This window comes from Cryptomeria japonica, chromosome 4, assembly GCF_030272615.1.
Source record: "Cryptomeria japonica chromosome 4, Sugi_1.0, whole genome shotgun sequence".
Taxonomy (NCBI): Eukaryota; Viridiplantae; Streptophyta; class Pinopsida; order Cupressales; family Cupressaceae; genus Cryptomeria; species Cryptomeria japonica.
This window is the reverse complement of record NC_081408.1, coordinates 95,852,308-95,873,024: the sequence shown is the minus strand read 5'-3', so window position 1 is coordinate 95,873,024 and position 20,717 is coordinate 95,852,308. Positions and strand designations below refer to the sequence as shown.

At 32.2% G+C, this 20,717-nt stretch overlaps 1 protein-coding gene and 1 long non-coding RNA gene across 2 annotated transcripts; one reads left to right on the top strand and one right to left on the bottom strand.

The window, feature by feature from the left end:
* The first annotated feature begins 205 nt into the window (after positions 1 to 205).
* On the top strand, positions 206 to 18,264 carry LOC131032866 (uncharacterized). The gene is made up of 5 exons (XM_059219588.1): positions 206 to 435; positions 1,583 to 1,688; positions 17,661 to 17,762; positions 17,862 to 17,954; positions 18,041 to 18,264. The coding sequence occupies exons 2-5, from the start codon at positions 1,628 to 1,630 to the stop codon at positions 18,088 to 18,090; spliced, it is 306 nt and encodes a 101-aa protein (XP_059075571.1). The 5' UTR covers positions 206 to 435; positions 1,583 to 1,627; the 3' UTR covers positions 18,091 to 18,264.
* On the bottom strand, positions 10,967 to 11,536 carry LOC131875406 (uncharacterized). The gene is made up of 3 exons (XR_009372222.1): positions 11,469 to 11,536; positions 11,277 to 11,369; positions 10,967 to 11,190 (listed from the first exon to the last, which is right to left on the bottom strand). It is a non-coding gene; the product is annotated as an uncharacterized LOC131875406 (long non-coding RNA).
* Positions 18,265 to 20,717: the final 2,453 nt, after the last annotated feature.

The following is a 20,717-nucleotide window of genomic DNA, read 5'->3' as shown; positions in this document are numbered from 1 at the left end:
TGAAATTTAATCACCCACATCATCGGCAGCACACATTGGCTCTCTGTTTCGTTCCTCCCTATCCAGACAAATCTTTTATCTGCGATGTGTGCAAACAATTTGGCAGAGGGTCGTGGCATTGTCATTGTTCTGAGTGTCAGTATGATTCGCATGTGACCTGCACCCAAATAACTTCGCTGAGAGACCGTCTGATTAATTAATTTCTTGAGAATATTATGAGAGAAATAAAATGTGTTTTTCAAGCATTTTTAGAGGCATATAAACCTCAGAATGCGAGCGAATGGGGTGGAGGCGATTTTGGGGCAGCTTGAAGGCAGGAAATAATACGTGTTTACAGAGAAAAATGCAGAGGAAGGTTCAATCATTCCTGTCTCCTAATACGTGTTCGCAGAGAAAAATGCAGAGGAAATAAGACGTGTTTGCAGAGAAAAATTGGTAAGAGTTCCTTGTCTTATCTGTAGTTTGTTAAAGAAGTTGTAGCAGTATTTTGTGATGTATTATAGTCCCATTGAATATAAGAAAGGTTTTGCAATGAGACTTAAAATTGCTTCTAATCCTCTGTATTCTTGCTGATTGTAACGTCCTTGTCTAAATATTCAAGGAAAATAAATTTAAATTTTCATTTCAAATGTTTGCATCTTTTGGTATTCTAGATTCAAATTGGGTTACAAATATAAAGTGGATTGGAGAAACCTTTCTTACATTTCATGATGTATTATAGTCCCATTAAATGTAAGAAAATTTTTATTTTATATTTGTAATCTGATTTGAATCTACAATATTGATGGATACAAACATTTGATAAAGTTTTGATTTGTATTATCTAATTTTAAATATTGCACATTTTAAAATTATTTAGTCTGAATATTTACAATCAACAAGAATCCAATGGTATACTAGATTCAAATCAGGTTACAAATATAAAATAGATCGCAGAACCTTCTTACATTTTATGATGTATTATATTCCCGTTGAATGTAAGGATGGTTCTGCAATCTATTTTATATTTGTAACCCAATTTGAATCTAGGATATTAATGGATAGAAACATTTGAAATGAAGTTTAGATTTGTATTATCTTGTTATAAATATTGCACATTTTAAAGTTATTAGCCCTGAATATTTAGACGGGGGCATTACAATCAAAATCAACAAGAATACAGAGGACTAGTAACAATTTTTTGCAAATTCGAGACAGATTTTATTGTAACAAGTCTCTGGGATAAATATCTTGTGTAGATTGTTTATGACGACAAACTAAATTCATGTAAATTCTCTGAACTTAATATGATTTTGCAACCTTCTGAAGCATATAGATTTCAGTTCAGGATTACTTAATATTTCCTTGATTAGGTCTTCAAATAGATTTCAGCTCAGGATTACTTAATACTGCTTCTTTGACTGCTTTTTAACTTAGTATCTAGCAACAAAATATTTCCAATCATGGGAAATTTTGAATCTATTATAATTAGATCTTGAGCATTTTGCCAATAGATATTTTTCAACATTAACCATCTAACAAGAATTTATTAGTTGATGCAACATTAACCATCTAACATTGTCTGCAAATTTTTTGAGGTTAGAAAATTGTCACTCGTTTTGGGGGCCGATTCTCACAATGGTAGGGCATGAAAGCAGCAGGGAAGAGCTTAAACAATACGAAAAGCAGCAAACAAGTTACAAAACCAGGTAAAATTGTCTCTCTTGTCTATTGCTTTTAAAAAAAGGAAATAAAAAAAAATTGTGGAAGGTTTTCATTTGTCATTGGAATGTTTGGATTGATTATTTGCAGAGGGTTTCCAATTATTGATCAGTTTTTCTTGATTTGGATAAATACCTTGTAGATGGTATTATTTTTATTATCATTATTGTGAAATATGTGTGTTTGTCTAGAGTTTAGATTTATTTTCCATTTCTTGTGATAGTCATATATTGCTTTTGCCTCCAACATCTCTACACATCAATGAAAATAAAAAAAATTAATCATGTAGACTATTCAAAATGGATTATAGCCGTTGTAAATGTGTTTTAAATTATGATTTATCTACATTTCCACACTTATGAAAGAGTTTGAAAATTATAACGGCCTATATTCCCCACGATTTCCACCTATGAACAAGACTTTGAAAATTGTCATTTTAACAGTTTCACTACATCCTCCCCCTCCCGACTTTGAAGACTTTGGTTGCAGTTGCAAATCTACGAACACAACTAATAAGTTTCATAGCTCTAACAAAGACTCCTTAGCTTTCCGCTAACTCCATATAGAAGCACCATTTTGGACTTGAACTGTAGACTGGGAGTGTACTAAGTATTAATATTATCTATTGAGAGGGTTTGTTTAAACATCATCTGATGATAGGCAATAGAAATAAATTTTCTGTTACATGTTACAGTGGCAAATACCATTCCTAGAATCATAACCTTCAGTAAACCCACGTGCAGCAATAGTAAAAAAGTTATGGCTTCAATTTAGGATAAATTCCCCTCGTAGCCTCATTGTGTGATACGATTTGAAATTTCTTGTAGCTTCCTAATGCCTCATGGGAAGGAGGAAGTACGATTTAACATATATATTGAGATTTACGCTTTTCTAATAACATTAATAATTATATACAACTGGGTGTATGGATTACTGTGGTCTAAATCACTTGAAAGCCCTGGCAACTAGTATATAATGTGCACATAATATTTATGATAACTGAAACCAAGGACATAGTATTGGGTCTCGTATGAGGGCACAATCCATCTATTGGATTTTGAATGTGGTTTGAATGGGACAGTATTATCATTGATTTTATTGCAATATTCCTATGGGCAAATGCCCCTTAAATCATGTTTGACCGTGATGTCAAGATTAAATTTAGTATTTAGTTTTGGAATAATGCATAGGCTTACAAGTGTGTAAAGGAAATCTAATGGAATATGGTAAAGGCTTGTTAACCGCAACGAAAAGAGTTGATTGCAAACATATTGTTGTACAACATTCAAATCATTTATTCTTGACCTATAAGATTAGATTTTGTATAAACAGAAAAGGAAAGTAATATCTACTTTGTAAACTATGAAATCACCCCAGAAGGTAAATGAAATTAAAGGTTAAGAACATTATTAATATCAAATGTACATCTTCATTGGATAATACAAAGGGTGTAAGAGCTATTCCTCCCTACGCCCTCCTACTCTCAAACTATCTAGAGTAGGGCAAGGGGGTATAAGGCCTGTTCGAGCTAGTCCTTTCGAAATCAACATATGCCTGCTTACTGACTCGGTGCTTCATGGACAAACTCCATTGATCTCCTCCACCGATTGGCATCTTCTATTCCTTATTCTAGCTAGTTGATTAATTATACCTCTAAAATTCTCTCGTGGGTGGATAGTGTGGCCCATTTGTCTCTAGTATGACTCAAACATTGATTATGTTTAGACCAATGAAGTGATGAGGATAATTATTCATTCAGAATAATTTTTAGTAACAACGTGTTACTCTATAAAGTGTTTCAAAATACCAAAGTATGAATATTATATTAAGAAGTTGATAGAAGTGGTTCATAAGATAATAATCAAGGCCGACTAATGATAAAGAAACAGAGTTAGGGTGGCGTTAAGATGGAAACAAATTCATATGCATTGAAAATGCAGCAAGTTGTTAAAAGGTTCATTTGTATTTAATTTATTCTTTTGAATAAGTGTTAAGACTTTCCTACCTTCAAACTAGAGAAACTTAGTCCAGGCAGATGTGAATGCGATGAGGCTTTTATTATTACTCCCTAGGATAAAAGGGAGACAAAATTCTATATGCAACAATTTGTGCAAGTTATTTGAGGCAGTGTTGATGGTGTTTTCATGTACTATGCGATGCAAAATAAAATACCAATAGTACCAATGGCATTCTATCCTCTCTTGAATAAAGACTCTTGTGGAGGAGAAGTAACTTCTTGTTCTTCATCATCTTCAATATTCACATATGTATCGTTGCTTGCTTTATCATTGACTGGCTTGGGTGAAGCTACCTTGTCCTAGACCACGTGCTGCTTTCCTTTACCACTCATTCTGTGATCAATACCTATTCCAATTGCTTGATTCGCTTCCTCTTGATGCACAGATGAGGTACTAGAGGAAGGACAAGGTGCTTGACTTGACTTGAGTTTCTTCTTCGGATTTTATTCCTCATTAGCTTCATTTTGTTGAGATCCTTTGGAATGAGATGATTGAGCCACACTCTCATTATGACTTTCAATTTCTTTCTCATTGTCTAAAGATTCGACTTCTCCCATCCTTTGAAATGTCACATGGATGCCTTTATTTTGCAATATATGCATTTGTGCTTCTACCCATTGCTTGGTGTAGATCAAAACTAGCCTCATGAGTTCTTTTAAAATTGTAATTTCAACATCAACCCAACTTTCACTTCCTTTTCCTTTTCTTTCTCATAAACTTGTAAGGGGTGTCTTCTACTATCATGTGCTTGATCAGCAACATTGAAGACTTTAGTTGCTCTAACAATCTCAATCGACAGTCTTGAACACATCTTCCTTCTAATCTCCAAGTCATCTGGTGCATTCACGAAATGATCTTCTAACTGTAGCCGATGCCCATGCTTCTTTCCACTTGCCTTTCTGACGACAACATGAGGATCGAAGTTATCTCTTAGAATGTATGGTTGGAGGGAGAAAGTCATCAACTCTTCGTCTATTTTCTCATCTACTTGCAAGGATTGACAAACCTCCAAAGACTTTCCTAATGAAATAGGAAAATGAATCTTTGCTTTCAATTTGTTCTTTTGTACCTTGTTGTATGATACCAACTGTCTCACCAATTCAAGTAGTATCAATTTGTCCGTGGGATAGGTCGGTAGCATGAGAGGTGGACAAGAGGATTCTTAAACTCTCATATAAGTGGATTTAGGAAATTGGATGAACCACACATAGAATTTCTCGACCAATTCTTGTGCTACCGGGAATAGCCTAATGAATTCCACCTTGCAATGTTCTTGTGATGTGCATAGTGAAGGCATCATTTGGCCTCTTGTAATGTGTCTGATTGAGGTAATATAACTTTCTATATGAATCACATGCTCTTAGTTGTCCTGATTTGGTACCAATCGGTGCTCTATATGTTAGTCTTGTTGGTTCCCAAACCAACAGTCCTCCAGTACTAGAGGAATTGCCACTAACTCATCGACAAGCTCCGAGAAGGATTTGGCCAACGAACAAGTTTCAGTCACAAGGACTAAGATCTCCTGCACTTTTGGCTCTGCGAGACCAAGGCAGGTGAACCTATGCAGTGTCAAATAACTTTCAGCTTCATAACACTCAAGACACTACAACTTTCAACAAATCATCTGAATGAAAATGTACTAAGGAAGATGGTTTAACTCCTGGTTATGACTTTAACCTTAGTTTCTAAGCATCTATGCACTTCATTGAGGAGGGGGGTTTCTACACTAATCCTACTCCTAATGTAGAAAGAAAAAAAATGAAAGAGATTTTAAAAAGAGAACGATTTTGAGAATTTGAATAACACATAAAACCAGTGCCTTCATAATTGGGCAACAGAGTTTACTTTTAGAATGTGGCTTTATACCCAAATAGGTGAACTTGTAACCCAAAAGATCTAAACATCAATGTCTTGCATCAATACTCATCAACTAAGCTCTCCCTGCAATCATACTTAATGATCTTGCATGTAAAAGATATTACTATTCATCTCATTAAAGCTATTTAATCCCTTCCTTGAAGAGAAGCAAGAATAAGGCAAACACCAGACTTGCTGGGACAAAACATATAATTCTTGATTATCTATTTCATAAGTAACACTATTACATGTGGGGACAATAGCAAGAGGAACCTCTTTTCATTACTTACATATATGGTTACAACTATTCATAATCTAAAGCATCCATCAACTAAAAACAAATCTCTAACTGCCATTTAACCTTGCATTGTGCATGGCTCGCATGGAGCATAAATTATGGAGCTTAACTCCTCCTAACTATCCCCTACTAAAACCAAAAAACTTAGAATAAAAGAAAAATAACAAAGAGATGCACAACAAAAACTTAGGAAACCCTAGGATGCATCTAATTGGCCAATACATTTCTAGGAATTAAAAATTCCCTCTTTGAAATCTGCACTTCATTCACATTAGCTGTCCTCTCCTCCTTGAGCCTGCTGAAGCCCTGGAAAATCTGGAGAAAATTCTCCTCAGGTTGCTTGCTTAGTTCAAAATCTGCACCTTGTTCAATACCTTCTATTTTTAGTATGTTGTTCTGCTGGAGATTTCTCAAAAATCTGAAAAATACCTTTTCAGATACTTGTCCACTCACTGCTCTGCACTATGGCTAAAAAATTATATTTTGCACCCTTGTCCACTCCACATTTTGTTCACTTGCCAAAGTTTGCTATTTTTTGGTCACTGACCACTTGCTGTAGGAGTCTACTTTTCCATTTGATTTGAAAACTGAAAAAAATTTCCATTTTGGTGAAAATTGGAAAATAACCTTCAACTTCACTTTTCAATCTACCCAGAAGTGGCGAAAATTCCCCCTTTGTAGAAAATGACTTATCATTTATCACCCTTCGTGCCTTCAGAACTGAAAAAATGCCTCACTTTGACTGAAGATGCCTTGCCCATATCATTCTTTGGTAAAAAGGAAATTCCCCTCTCATGGTAAGAGGATTTACCAGGTTGAACAAAAATGCCCCTTTCATAATTCACATGTCCTTCTTAGCAAGAGTATATTGCCCCAGACGTGTGCCTTTGTCTATAAAGTACTCCCACTTCACATTGATACCTTAATCACATATCGTTCTTTAATCATGTAGAAACATCTTTTGGAAAATACATCTCTCCTTTTGAATGAAGGCATTTCCTTGAGTTACAGTGAACTTTACCATAATATCTATGAAGTTACCTTATAGTTTTTTTTTAGATGCGTCCTGTCACTATCCAAGCAATAATTCACATTATCACACGTAGACCTATATGTATATCATGTGAATATCATGGTTGCTCTGTAAATAGGGGATCATCAAGGTGAAGCCACTATAGAAAGTGTTCCTCTGTTCATGCTATTCATAAGACAGGTCGTTTGCTATTTAGCACAACCAAAATCCCAAATTGTCGATTCGAGACTAGCCTTCAAACACTTATTAAATGCTAATTCTTTAGAGAAAAAACTGCCAGTCACGACTTGGAGCTATGTGCCCTGTGTGCAAACCTATCCAATGTCTTGCAAATCCTACACCTCACGTGAAGCCTTACCCTGCCATGATGCTCACTGTACCCTCCATTGTTTCTATGAATACCATTGCCTCTATGATCATGGAGTATATCCTCAGGCCGTGGCACTCAACGATCAACACATTAAGTGCATCGAACAAATTCCTTCCCATCATTCTAGCGCTCTGTCTGGTTGTTTGAAAAAAGGGAACAAATACGGTGAGAGCGGGCATAAACTTCCACCCTTGCAACCTCTTGAGAAGTTATGGAATTTCAGCAACACGCGGATCTTACACAACCAAAATCGTAGCAAGAACGAAATGCCCACTTCATTGGGTTCCATTAACCATTGGCATGCACTTCCATTTTCATTGTGCAGTACCTTTATTTCTGTCATTACTTGCCTTAGTAGAATATCCTTCTTAGCATCGATGCCTAAAGACCATTACTTTGAAGCATCTGTAGAATAGCTCACGTGCCTTGACTAGAAGCCACGATACAGGCTTATGCGTAAACCATATTCTGCCTTCAATATTTCCTACTTCATCGAATGTGGCAATCACAATACTGCCCTGGAATAATACACATTTCAAAACTAGGAAAATGCTAGCAAAAATACGAAAAATCGACATGTCAATTTGTGGCTTGTGCAACCCCATCATTTAGTAAAATCCTTCATTCACTCCTTGGCAATCACCCGCACCTCCTCTTTGAGATGTCTACGATACTGCTTTCATGCCATGCTTGTGTGTATGCACTTTCTCCACTTCGCATACGAAAACTTTTTTATGCATTGTTGTCTTATTAAAATGCAGCAGACTTCTTTATGCATTGTTGCCTTATTAAAATGTAGCAGGCCATGAGACGACCACGTTGGATAACCCCTCATTGATGCTTCCACATTCTACACAAAATGTCTCAATAGCTCCCAAATTTCGCATAAATACTCATGGAGATCACGGGAGCAAGGCTTAATACCACTGCATCGAGCCTTTCTTTCACCTGAAAATAATGTTGCTCTACACTGTGCAAGGTCTGAGGAAAGAAAATACTTCATTAGCATTGTCTCGTTATGGTTCTCGTACTACCTACAGACTGTAAAAAATATCAGAGTGAGAAGCAATTCCCAGCCAATGCAAACCCTAAAACGAGCCACCCCTTGCGTGCACACTATGCCCTAATTCCATTTTGTCTTCCATGCTCGTTATTTTCTTTTCCTTCGATTCATTTCATCTTGCTTTACCACGTTTTTGATTGTTATCCTGCGCAAAGATTGAACGGGCTCATTCAACGTGCGAGGCAAGAAGAAAAACTCCCCCTCCCACCGCCTCTCTTATCCTGCGCCTTCTTGCAACATCTTCCGGCAACACGCGGGATAACATTTTGTATGTCTTGCCTCGCCTCGCCGCTTATCTTGTGCCTTGTGTGCTCACCGGACCTTTGCGGGATAAGTAATGACCCCAACTTTTTGCGTCCCTTAGCCCATGCACATCTTGTCGGCATTGGCTATCCAGGGGAAAATTTGCACCGCTTGGATAGCCGTGCTTCGTCGGTCCGTGTCCCTCCGCGTTCGTGTCTGCCCGCCTGCGTGAAAGGAGCCCGTGAAAGGACGTCGCCTCAAACCGCTTGCCACATGTCTGCCGGTTCGGATTTCCCTTTTTCTTGCGGATTTCAGATTTACCCCCTCCGCTTGCGTGTCGTTCCGTTTTGTGGTTTCGTACGGTTGTGACTGTGGTATACTCAGAAACCCTTTGAAATTAACAGCTTCCGATATGTGCAAAAGAAATAGGTTAATTTTTCATCGGTTTTCACTTTTTTTTTTTTTTTAAATATTACTTTCACATTTTCTTAATCGTTTTTTTAACCTGTTGCATTTCCTGTAGGTTTATGGTTATCTATTGTGATGTTGCACTCGCCAATAGTCTGAAATTGTCTATTGTGATGTTGCACTCGCCAATAGTCTGGAATTGTTTTTATCTTTATTAATTAATCAGCCAATATGCAACATGTGGAAGTCAAGATGAATCACAATATTTTAAAAAAAACAAAAAAATTCAAAATTTCAAAAATGATAATGAAAAGTTCATTTAATAAATATCATATGTATCAATAATGAACAATTTTCTTTTTGATTATTTTAATATATACAAATTTTTAGTCATAAATTTAAATACTTTTCATTTAGTCATTAAAAAAAACCTATTTTCACTCAATTAATTATATATATATATATATATTAGGGGGAAAGGTACCAAAAAATTGATAATGAAAAGTTCATTTAATAAATATCACATGTACCAATAGTGGATAATTTTTTTTTTGATCATTTTAATATATGATCATTTTAGAATTATGTTTAAAAAAATTATATTTTTAATATAACAATTATAATATATAATAATTATTAATACTATTTTATTGAAGTGAGATTTATAGTTAATATTATATAAATATAATTAAAATAATAATAATTAAGAATTATAGAAAATATTTTTTTACTTGTAATATAATATTTTAAATGATATTATATATTAATAATGATATTTATAATTTAACTCTTTTAATAATTACGTCGAAGGCATCTTATTTGAAAGAGATGACCTCGATTTTTCATCGAACGGCGGATAATGTTGTAGAAGAGAAGCAAGACCATCGAAACGATCTTTTGGGTTCAATTTTATCAGTATTATTTAACATGTCATTGATTTGTATTTGTCCGATACTTTAGTATAACACTATACTTTGTTTCTTTTTGGTAAAATGCACTCTCGCACATTCATTTTTAAAAAAAATTATTCTCACGTGTTTGTACATGGCCTTAGACAAATATTGGCATAAATTGCAAGTAAAAAAAAATCCCATAACATAGATATGTTAGAGAGACATTAATGTGCATCATAATGAGGTGTCAAAAATATATGAAACCTACAAAACATGAAAGCAACTTCCCCTATAAAGGTCAAATGCGTATGTAAAGATAGATATTGTTTGAATGTCAAATTCCCCTATACCCTTGAAAACTTCATTTATGATCAACTTTCAAATAGATCAATAAATTCCCTAAGAAGGCTCAAATAAGTGTGGTAGGAAACAATGAAATTCTAACCTTTGTGAAACGAATCTACACCTTCTACATGTTAAATTTGTCCTCTAATTTGAAATCTTTTCAAGACCTTATGAGATTTAGTAAGCAACATCATTAATATAGCTGAAATATGGAAGAGCCAAATATTTTTCGTTAGAGAATAAGAATAAGAAGAAGTTTTAACAAATTGGTTATTTTTTAATTTATATATATAAATTTTTTATTCATAATTTATATGCCTAATTTTTTAAATATCTTTATTGTCCATTTTTCAAACATAGATAAATAAAATTCATACCTAGATAATCTTCAAATATAAATACCACCCCTTACAGAATACAATAGATTGAATGATGAGACAATGTTGAATGGGAAGTGGGAGACAACATAAATACACCAAGATGATGAATAGATATAATATAGAAATGAAAATATAAAGCATCATAGAGCTACCACCATGATTGGAAATCAAATCCATTGGAAATGCACATATCATTCATATTAGTTATAGTCACAATATGAGAGAACTCACACTACCAAATTTGTTGTCAAATATAAGCATAGGAGATATATCATTGCAACTTTGTATTATATATATAATAATAAATGTGACCATTGTGGAAGTGAGTAAGTCACTACACATAAATTTCACAAAAGCTTACAAAAGGATGAGCCAATTTTTCACATATACAATAGTAGTCTAACTCAAAAGTACAATATACAAATAATGTCTTTATCTTAATTCCACAATCCACTCCCTCCAAGCTCTAATTTTAAAATAGAGTTAAAGTACTTAACGATTAATACATTGGAGAATAATACACTATAGTGATTAACCAAAAAAGTGTTGATCATGATCCTCCATATGAATATCATCAACACCTGAAAATACATATGAGGACATTATAAGATTAATTTTCAAATTGAAGACTCAAATTTGATTGAAGTTCATTTCATAATTTACTTACCGTTTCCGCTTTGCATTGTGTCCATTATTGTCATCATTTGATTAAGATCAATAGAAAATGGTTGCATGTTTTTTTGAGAGTTTTGTTGGCCATCTAAAGTTGCAATAACATTCACATTAATATATCACGTATAAAATTAATTTATATATTAAAGACTGAAAATTAATGAAGTTCACTTCACAATTTCATTACCATCTCTAGCTTGCATGGCATCAACTATTGTTGTTGTTGTCTTCTCAGGATCAACAGAAATCAGTACCATATATTCTTGATTTTTTTGATGATCTTCTAATGCTGCAATAACAAGCACATTCAACACATCAACTTAGATAAAATTAATTACAAACTAAAGACACAAAATTGATTGTTTTTATTTAATAATTTTGTGACCATATCTAGTTTGTATTGCATCCATTGTCATTGATGTCTGGTTAAGATCAATAGAAAAGGGCAGCATATGTTGTTGATCTTTTTCTTTATCACCTGAAATTGTATTGAAGTACACATGTAACACATCAACTTAGATAAAATGCTCAAGTATAAAATCACATTACGTAATTAATCTAAACAATATTAAAATTCATAATTACCTGCAACAGTTTGTTGAAATGTTTGAGCTGAAATAATACTAAGCATTGATTGTTGATCTCTAGAAATTGTATCTTTTTGTTTAATTAAGTACAAAAAAATGGTTAGAGATAGGAATTGAGTATTTTTCAATAAAAATTAATAAAAATGTTTAATATTGACTAACTTACTATCTACAGCTTGTATTTCATCTGTTAGCATTTGGTTTAGATCAATGGAGAAAGGCAATCGACGGCGTCAAGTACTTTCTTGATCATCCAAACCTATAATAAACATATGTTTAACATATGAAATAAAAATAAGAAGTATTGATATGTGAATTACTCAAATACCTATGAATAAATGTACTCACCTTGCTGCATGATAATATCTCTTTCTTCTTGTATTGCTATGCCTGAGCGATTGGTGACCTTTTTTTTCTTTTGCTTTCTACATCTTGTAGAGGGGAATAGAAAAGTTTCATGCTTCTCAACTCTTTCATTTAAGTTTTCAGATATGGCATTACGTCTTTGATGAATAGAATGACGTTTGTGCATTTTGGTTGGACTAAACCATGGTGATATTCATCTAATAGACATGTTCTCTGAGCCAGGGATTGATCTAAATTTGGAAGATGAAGCAAGAGATGCATTGATATCTTTTCTAAACTTCTCAACACACTGACTAAAAATGTTTTTTTCATCTTCACTGGTCGGTAAATTTTTGAGCAATGAATTTAAATAATCAATGGAACTTTGAAATCCATCATTAGAAGTATTAGATGATATCCAACCATCTGTAATAGAAATAATAGTGATTAAGTCAAAAAATATTTAAAAACAACGCATATTTCATTATAGAATGATGCTTTTAAGAATTACCAGTTCTTTGAGCTTCACCAACGACAACCCCATGCACATCTTGATCTTCTGAGGGTATGCAACCATCTACAATTGAAATAAGAATTAATCAATGATATGAATCAAAAAATCATTTTATACTTAATTATAAACATCATATCAACATTACCAATGATGTCAATTTCATGACTAGAATTCCCTCTAACTTCATCAATATCATCAACCAGTGGAGTAACATCATCTACAATTCAATAAGATTAATTTAGTTAGTATTGAAAAAAAATTATAATAATTAAAAATATAAATATTAAACTTAAATATGAAATGACACTTACCAACAACCTGGTCTTGCTCATTTGGTTTGTTTCTCTTTAGAATATCTAAGACCTTCAACACATGTTTGCATGTGTTTCCTCTTTTTGCCCAATCACAGTCACACACATGCAAATTTGGTTCAAATTTCCTAACAAAATACCATTTTGTTGGAATTGTTTGGCTTCTTATCCTATATGTGTTAGGGAGGAGATCATATAGAAAACAATCTGCATCTGCTATATTTTTTGATCTCTCTAGAGCAGTTATGTAATATCTTTCCTTTTTGAAGTTTGTGAGGAATCCAGATAACTGCAAATATCTTTTATTTTTGTAGAATGGTTCTACTCTATGAAGAAGTGTATGAATAAGCCAATCCATTCTCCTTGTGCATTTCTTAGAACGATCACTTAAATAGTGACTCTTAATGTGGGAGTGGTATGACTCTATAGAAGCATTGGTTTCTTGATTTGCATGAGAGAAGTTTCGAAAATGTTTTGCCCACATTGCTATACAAACAAACATAATGAAGTCTTAGCATATACAAAAAACAACTTAAATTATGAAAATGTATACAAACAATAATTGATATCTTGATTATCTTACCAATACGACTCTCATCATGACACCAAGTATTTTGAAAGTAATCAATAAATTTCTTCTCTTCTTTGAATTCCTCCATAAAATTTTTGATCGATTGAGTAGTGATGCCTTGATCATCACTTATTTCATACATTATCTCACCCAATCTATCAAATATATGTGTTGCAACATCCTTATTACTAACATACCTGGATTACATAATAGAAGATCAAATTATGAAGTTGACGCATGTAATTTACCATATGTTTTAATTAATGATTGACTTACCTATACACATTCTTCAACCATGCCCTACGTACATGCCAAATGCATAACAATACTTGACAATCAAAGGATAACCTACAAGTTACATCATCAAAGTTTATAAGTGGGATTTTAACAAAATTAATTGTTAAATTGAAACTAGTTAATGTTGAAAATTAGGGAATATAAATTTTGATAAACTAAATATTAAGAAATTACAATCTCATAAACATAAACTAAGACTAATAAAACCTGATTGCTTCAATCTCTGCACTAGCATCATCTGTCATGAATGCATTGACATGCCAATCTTCTTTATCTTGTTTCCCTCTCTTGTAAACCTCCATCAACCATTCATTTATATCTTCAACTTTATTTCTTGAAGATATGGCCCATGCAACAGGCACACCAGCCTCTTGTTCATCAAATACGAGCAAGGAATATAATTGATACTACACATGAATAAACTATTGATAAGTAATTTTTTAGATAAAATAGACCACTAACTAAATTAAGATCCACAAATACAATTAATATGGTTCTACTTACCCCATATTTGTTTGTTGAAAATGTGGAATCCATTGCAATAATTGAGTTATGTGAATGTTTCACCATCATCTCCCGCATCCATGGTGTTTGAATGCCTATGATAAATGGAACATTTTCCTCATTGTTTGGTGTTTTATAGTAGAAGAAGTTATCTTTCTCCTCTTCATGCCACAAACATACACTTTTTGCATCATCTTCATTTTTTTGTGATCGAAGAGAGCGTACTCTTTTCCATGCATTCAATACATCCTTCCTCAACAAGCATGTGTCCCTCTTATTCATCAACTTTGTCAAACCACGATCCAAATAGTGTTGTTCACATATTGTGTCAATTGACACACCCATCAACAATAAGGATTCAATATATGATTTGCATTCATTTGATAATCTTGGTGCAACACTACTTCTTGGATCACCAGAAGGGTCATCCTTTCCATGACAAAATTCACCATTAGCATCTTGATGGCTAAACTCATTATATGTGATGATTGCAACATTTGGTCTACCATACATAACCTTAACATAAAAGTGGGCTTGACAACCCCTTTTTTGAGTAAACCTTCGTATCCTTTGCATTTTTTCAAGATTGTTTTCAGGTTTATTTCTTCTATCCTCAGGCCCATAAGCACAATGATAACTGTTTATACATGTACAAAATATATATTAATTGATATAATTAATGACAAATATAAAAGGTGATGTGCTTAATTAATTTATTAAATCTAAACAAACCTTAAATACATCTTGGTGGCGTGGTCATTAGGTTCTGTCAAATTGTACACTTTATGCTTTTTAATTACAAATTGTGTCTCAGTGTCATCCAATAAACCTTCTCCTTGGACAAAGTGAGAGAGTCTCTCAAAAGGGATAGCAGCACATAAGTCTATATGTCGGTTATTATCATCTCCAATTGGTGTCCATTCAAGGTCTTCACTTGAGAAATTATTTCCCTCGTTGGAGATGTCTTGCACATCTAGCTTGATAAGTGATTCCCATTTATTCTTTCTACCCATTCTGGATAATATTAATATGGTTAGTGGCCCTCTAGCTTGTTCAAATATCTAGTAACAACTACATTGATACCATTTTATTTGTATCAATATCCTCAACAATATATTTTACTAATACCAAAATCATATGAAAACCATCATATCATTAATAAAATAGAATGCCACATCTCATGGTTGAGACACCTAAACCTATATTGGAAATCGGACACCTAAGCTTTAACAAGATAATTTGAATCTAAGAAAACAAAAACATGACCTTTTTATTCTATAATAATTATTCTCTTATATTTTAATTTTTTTGAGTACTTACACTATAAAGGAGACAAAATATAATAAGAAAACATACAAAATAAGACATCAAAATTTTAAAAAAACTAAACTATTATATCCAGTACAAAATTTTGAACATTTAAAAGAGAAGTTAGTATGCAAAATTTAATCTAGTTTAACGATTGTTGACAAATATTATACAACAAGAAACACACTCTAGACAAATTTACCTGAATTTTGGTGTGCAATATGAGGAAAAATCTTGGTCCACTACGTGTCCTTTGAACTAGTTTTCAAATGCCTACAAATAATTTAAAAAGTGATTAATTAGTGGTTTGAAATTTGTTCACATTTTCATGCAAACAAATTCTTAAGCATTCATATATATGAAATCCAAATTTGATTAAATCTTAATTATATCCAAAAATAGAAAAGTGTTATGGAAGTGTCAATATAAGTATGACATTTAGGATTAGTGAAACATTTTTTGGGTGTGCAAATATTGAGTTTACTTCGATGATGCTCATCACTATCCAAAAGATAAAATGATGGCTTTGAGCTCTTAACTCAAGTATTAAGACATGGTCAAAATTTCACAAAATCGTGATTTACTATTAAGAAGCTTGACAAAATCTACACATATGTACACACACATACATATATATACATATACATACATATATGTATGTATATATATGTATATATGTATAAATGCATATATATATATATATATATATATATATATATATATATATATATATATATATATATATATATATATATATATATATATATATATATATATATGCGTACATATATATATGTACAGACACACACACATAATGAAATATGCGTTGTTTTTAAATATTTTTTGACTTAATCACTATTATTTCTATTACAGATGGTTGGATATCATCTAATACTTCTAATGATGGATTTCAAAGTTCCATTCATTATTTAAATTCATTGCTCCAAAATTTACCGACCAGTGAAGATGAAAAAAACATTTTTAGTCAGTGTGTTGAGAGGTTTAGAAAAGATATCAATGCATCTCTTGCTTCATCTTCCAAATTTAGATCAATCCCTGGCTCAGAGAACATGTCTATTAGACGAATATCACCATGGTTTTGTCCAACCAAAATGCACAAACGTCATTCTATTCATCAAAGACGTAATGCCATATCTGAAAACTTAAATGAAAGAGTTGAGGAGCATGAAACTTTTCTATTCCCCTCTACAAGATGTAGAAAGCAAAAGAAAAAAAAGGTCACCAATCGCTCAGGCATAGCAATACAAGAAGAAAGAGATATTATCATGCAGCAAGGTGAGTACATTTATTCATAGGTATTTGAGTAATTCACATATCAATACTTCTTATTTTTATTTCATATGTTAAACATATGTTTATTATAGGTTTGAATGATCAAGAAAGTACTCGACGATGTCGATTGCCTTTCTCCACTGATCTAAACCAAATGCTAACAGATGAAATACAAGCTGTAGATAGTAAGTTAGTCAATATTAAACATTTTTATTAATTTTTATTGAAAAATACTCAATTCCTATCTCTAACCATTTTTTTGTACTTAATTAAACAAAAAGATACAATTTCTAGAGATCAACAATCAATGCTTAGTATTATTTCAGCTCAAACATTTCAACAAACTGTTGCAGGTAATTATGAATTTTAATATTGTTTAGATTAATTACGTAATGTGATTTTATACTTGAGCATTTTATCTAAGTTGATGTGTTACATGTGTACTTCAATGCAATTTCAGGTGATAAAGAAAAAGATCAACAACATATGCTGCCCTTTTCTATTGATCTTAACCAAACATCAATGACAATGGATGCAATACAAACTAGATATGGTCACAAAATTATTAAATAAAAACAATCAATTTTGTGTCTTTAGTTTGTAATTAATTTTATCTAAGCTGATGTGTTGAATGTGCTTGTTATTGCAGCATTAGAAGATCATCAAAAAAATCAAGAATATATGGTACCGATTTTTGTTGATCCTGAGAAGACAACAACAACAATAGTTGATGCCATGCAAGCTAGAGATGGTAATGAAATTGTGAAGTGAACTTCATTAATTTTCAGTCTTTAATATATAAATTAATTTTATACGTGATATATTAATGTGAATGTTATTGCAACTTTAGATGGCCAACAAAACTCTCAAAAAAACATGCAACCATTTTCTATTGATCTTAATCAAATGATGACAATAATGGACACAATGCAAAGCGGAAACGGTAAGTAAATTATGAAATGAACTTCAATCAAATTTGAGTCTTCAATTTGAAAATTAATCTTATAATGTCCTCATATGTATTTTCAGGTGTTGATGATATTCATATGGAGGATCATGATCAACACTTTTTTGGTTAATCACTATAGTGTATTATTCTCCAATGTATTAATCGTTAAGTACTTTAACTCTATTTTAAAATTAGAGCTTGGAGGGAGTGGATTGTGGAATTAAGATAAAGACATTATTTGTATATTGTACTTTTGAGTTAGACTACTATTGTATATGTGAAAAATTGGCTCATCCTTTTGTAAGCTTTTGTGAAATTTATGTGTAGTGACTTACTCACTTCCACAATGGTCACATTTATTATTATATATATAATACAAAGTTGCAATGATATATCTCCTATGCTTATATTTGACAACAAATTTGGTAGTGTGAGTTCTCTCATATTGTGACTATAATTAATATGAATGATATGTGCATTTCCAATGGATTTGATTTCCAATCATGGTGGTAGCTCTATGATGCTTTATATTTTCATTTCTATATTATATCTATTCATCATCTTGGTGTATTTATGTTGTCTCCCACTTCCCATTCAACATTGTCTCATCATTCAATCTATTGTATTCTGTAAGGGGTGGTATTTATATTTGAAGATTATCTAGGTATGAATTTTATTTATCTATGTTTGAAAAATGGACAATAAAGATATTTTAAAAATTAGGCATATAAATTATGAATAAAAAATTTATATATATAAATTAAAAAATAACCAATTTGTTAAAACTTTTTCTTATTCTTATTCTCTAATGAAAAATATTTGGCTCTTCCATATTTCAGCTATATTAATGATGTTGCTTACTAAATCTCATAAGGTCTTGAAAAGATTTCAAATTAGAGGACAAATTTAACATGTAGAAGGTGTAGATTCATTTCACAAAGGTTAGAATTTCATTGTTTCCTACCACACTTATTTGAGCCTTCCTAGTGAATTTATTGATCCATTTGAAAGTTGATCATAAATGAAGTTTTCAAGGGTATAGGGGAATTTGACATTCAAACAATATCTATCTTTACATACGCATTTGACCTTTATAGGGGAAGTTGCTTTCATGTTTTGTAGGTTTCATATATTTTTGACACCTCATTGTGATGCACATTAATGTCTCTCTAACATATCTATGTTATGGGATTTTTTTTTACTTGCAATTTATGCCAATATTTGTCTAAGGCCATGTACAAACACGTGGGAATAAATTTTTTAAAAAATGAATGTGCGAGAGTGCATTTTACCAAAAAGAAACAAAGTATAGTGTTATACTAAAGTATCGGACAAATACAAATCAATGACATGTTAAATAATACTGATAAAATTGAACCCAAAAGATCGTTTCGATGGTCTTGCTTCTCTTCTACAACATTATCCGTCGTTCGATGAAAAACCGAGGTCATCTCTTTCAAATAAGATGCCTTCGACGTAATTATTAAAAGAGTTAAATTATAAATATCATTATTAATATATAATATCATTTAAAATATTATATTACAAGTAAAAAAATATTTTCTATAATTCTTAATTATTATTATTTTAATTATATTTATATAATATTAACTATAAATCTCACTTCAATAAAATAGTATTAATAATTATTATATATAATAATTGTTATATTAAAAATATAATTTTTTTAAACATAATTCTAAAATGATCATATATTAAAATGATCAAAAAAAAAAATTATCCACTACTGGTACATGTGATATTTATTAAATGAACTTTTCATTATCAATTTTTTGGTACCTTTCCCCCTAATATATATATATATATATATATATATATATATATATATATATATATAAATAGGTTTTTTTTAATGACTAAATGAAAAGTATTTAAATTTATGACTAAAAATTTGTATATATTAAAATAATCAAAAAGAAAATTGTTCATTATTGATACATATGATATTTATTAAATGAACTTTTCATTATCATTTTTGAAATTTTGAATTTTTTTTTTTTTAAAAAATATTGTGATTCATCTTGACTTCCACATGTTGCATATTGGCTGATTAATTAATAAAGATAAAAACAATTCCAGACTATTGGCGAGTGCAACATCACAATAGATAACCATAAACCTACAGGAAATGCAACAGGTTAAAAAAACGACTAAGAAAATGTGAAAGTAATATTAAAAAAAAAAGAGAAAGTGAAAACCGATGAAAAATTAACCTATTTCTTTTGCACATATCGGAAGCTGTTAATTTCAAAGGGTTTATGAGTATACCACAGTCACAACCGTACGAAACCACAAAACGGAACGGCATGCAGGCGGAGGGGCTAAATCCGGAATCCGCAGGAAAAAGGGAAATCCGGACCGGCAGACGTGTGGCGAGCGGTTTGAGGCGACGTCCTTTCACGGGCACCTTTCACGCAGGCGGGCAGACACGAACGCGGAGGGGCACGGACCGAGGAAGCACGGCTATCCAGGCGGTGCAAATTTTCCCCTGGATAGCCAGTGCCCATCTTGGAAGGCCTCTCTCATAGCGCGAGATAGCACTTTCACTGCGTAGAGGCTTATCCCGCACTGCTGTCTACCCTGCTTTTCACACGGTGCTGGAGAAGATATCAAAATACTTCATAATGCTTGCACTTGCTATGGGACCGCCCTACCTTTTGAGATATTATTTAATATATTGGGCCCTTTAAATCTTCAACAAGATATTTTAAATAACTCACCTCCCACTTTGCACCT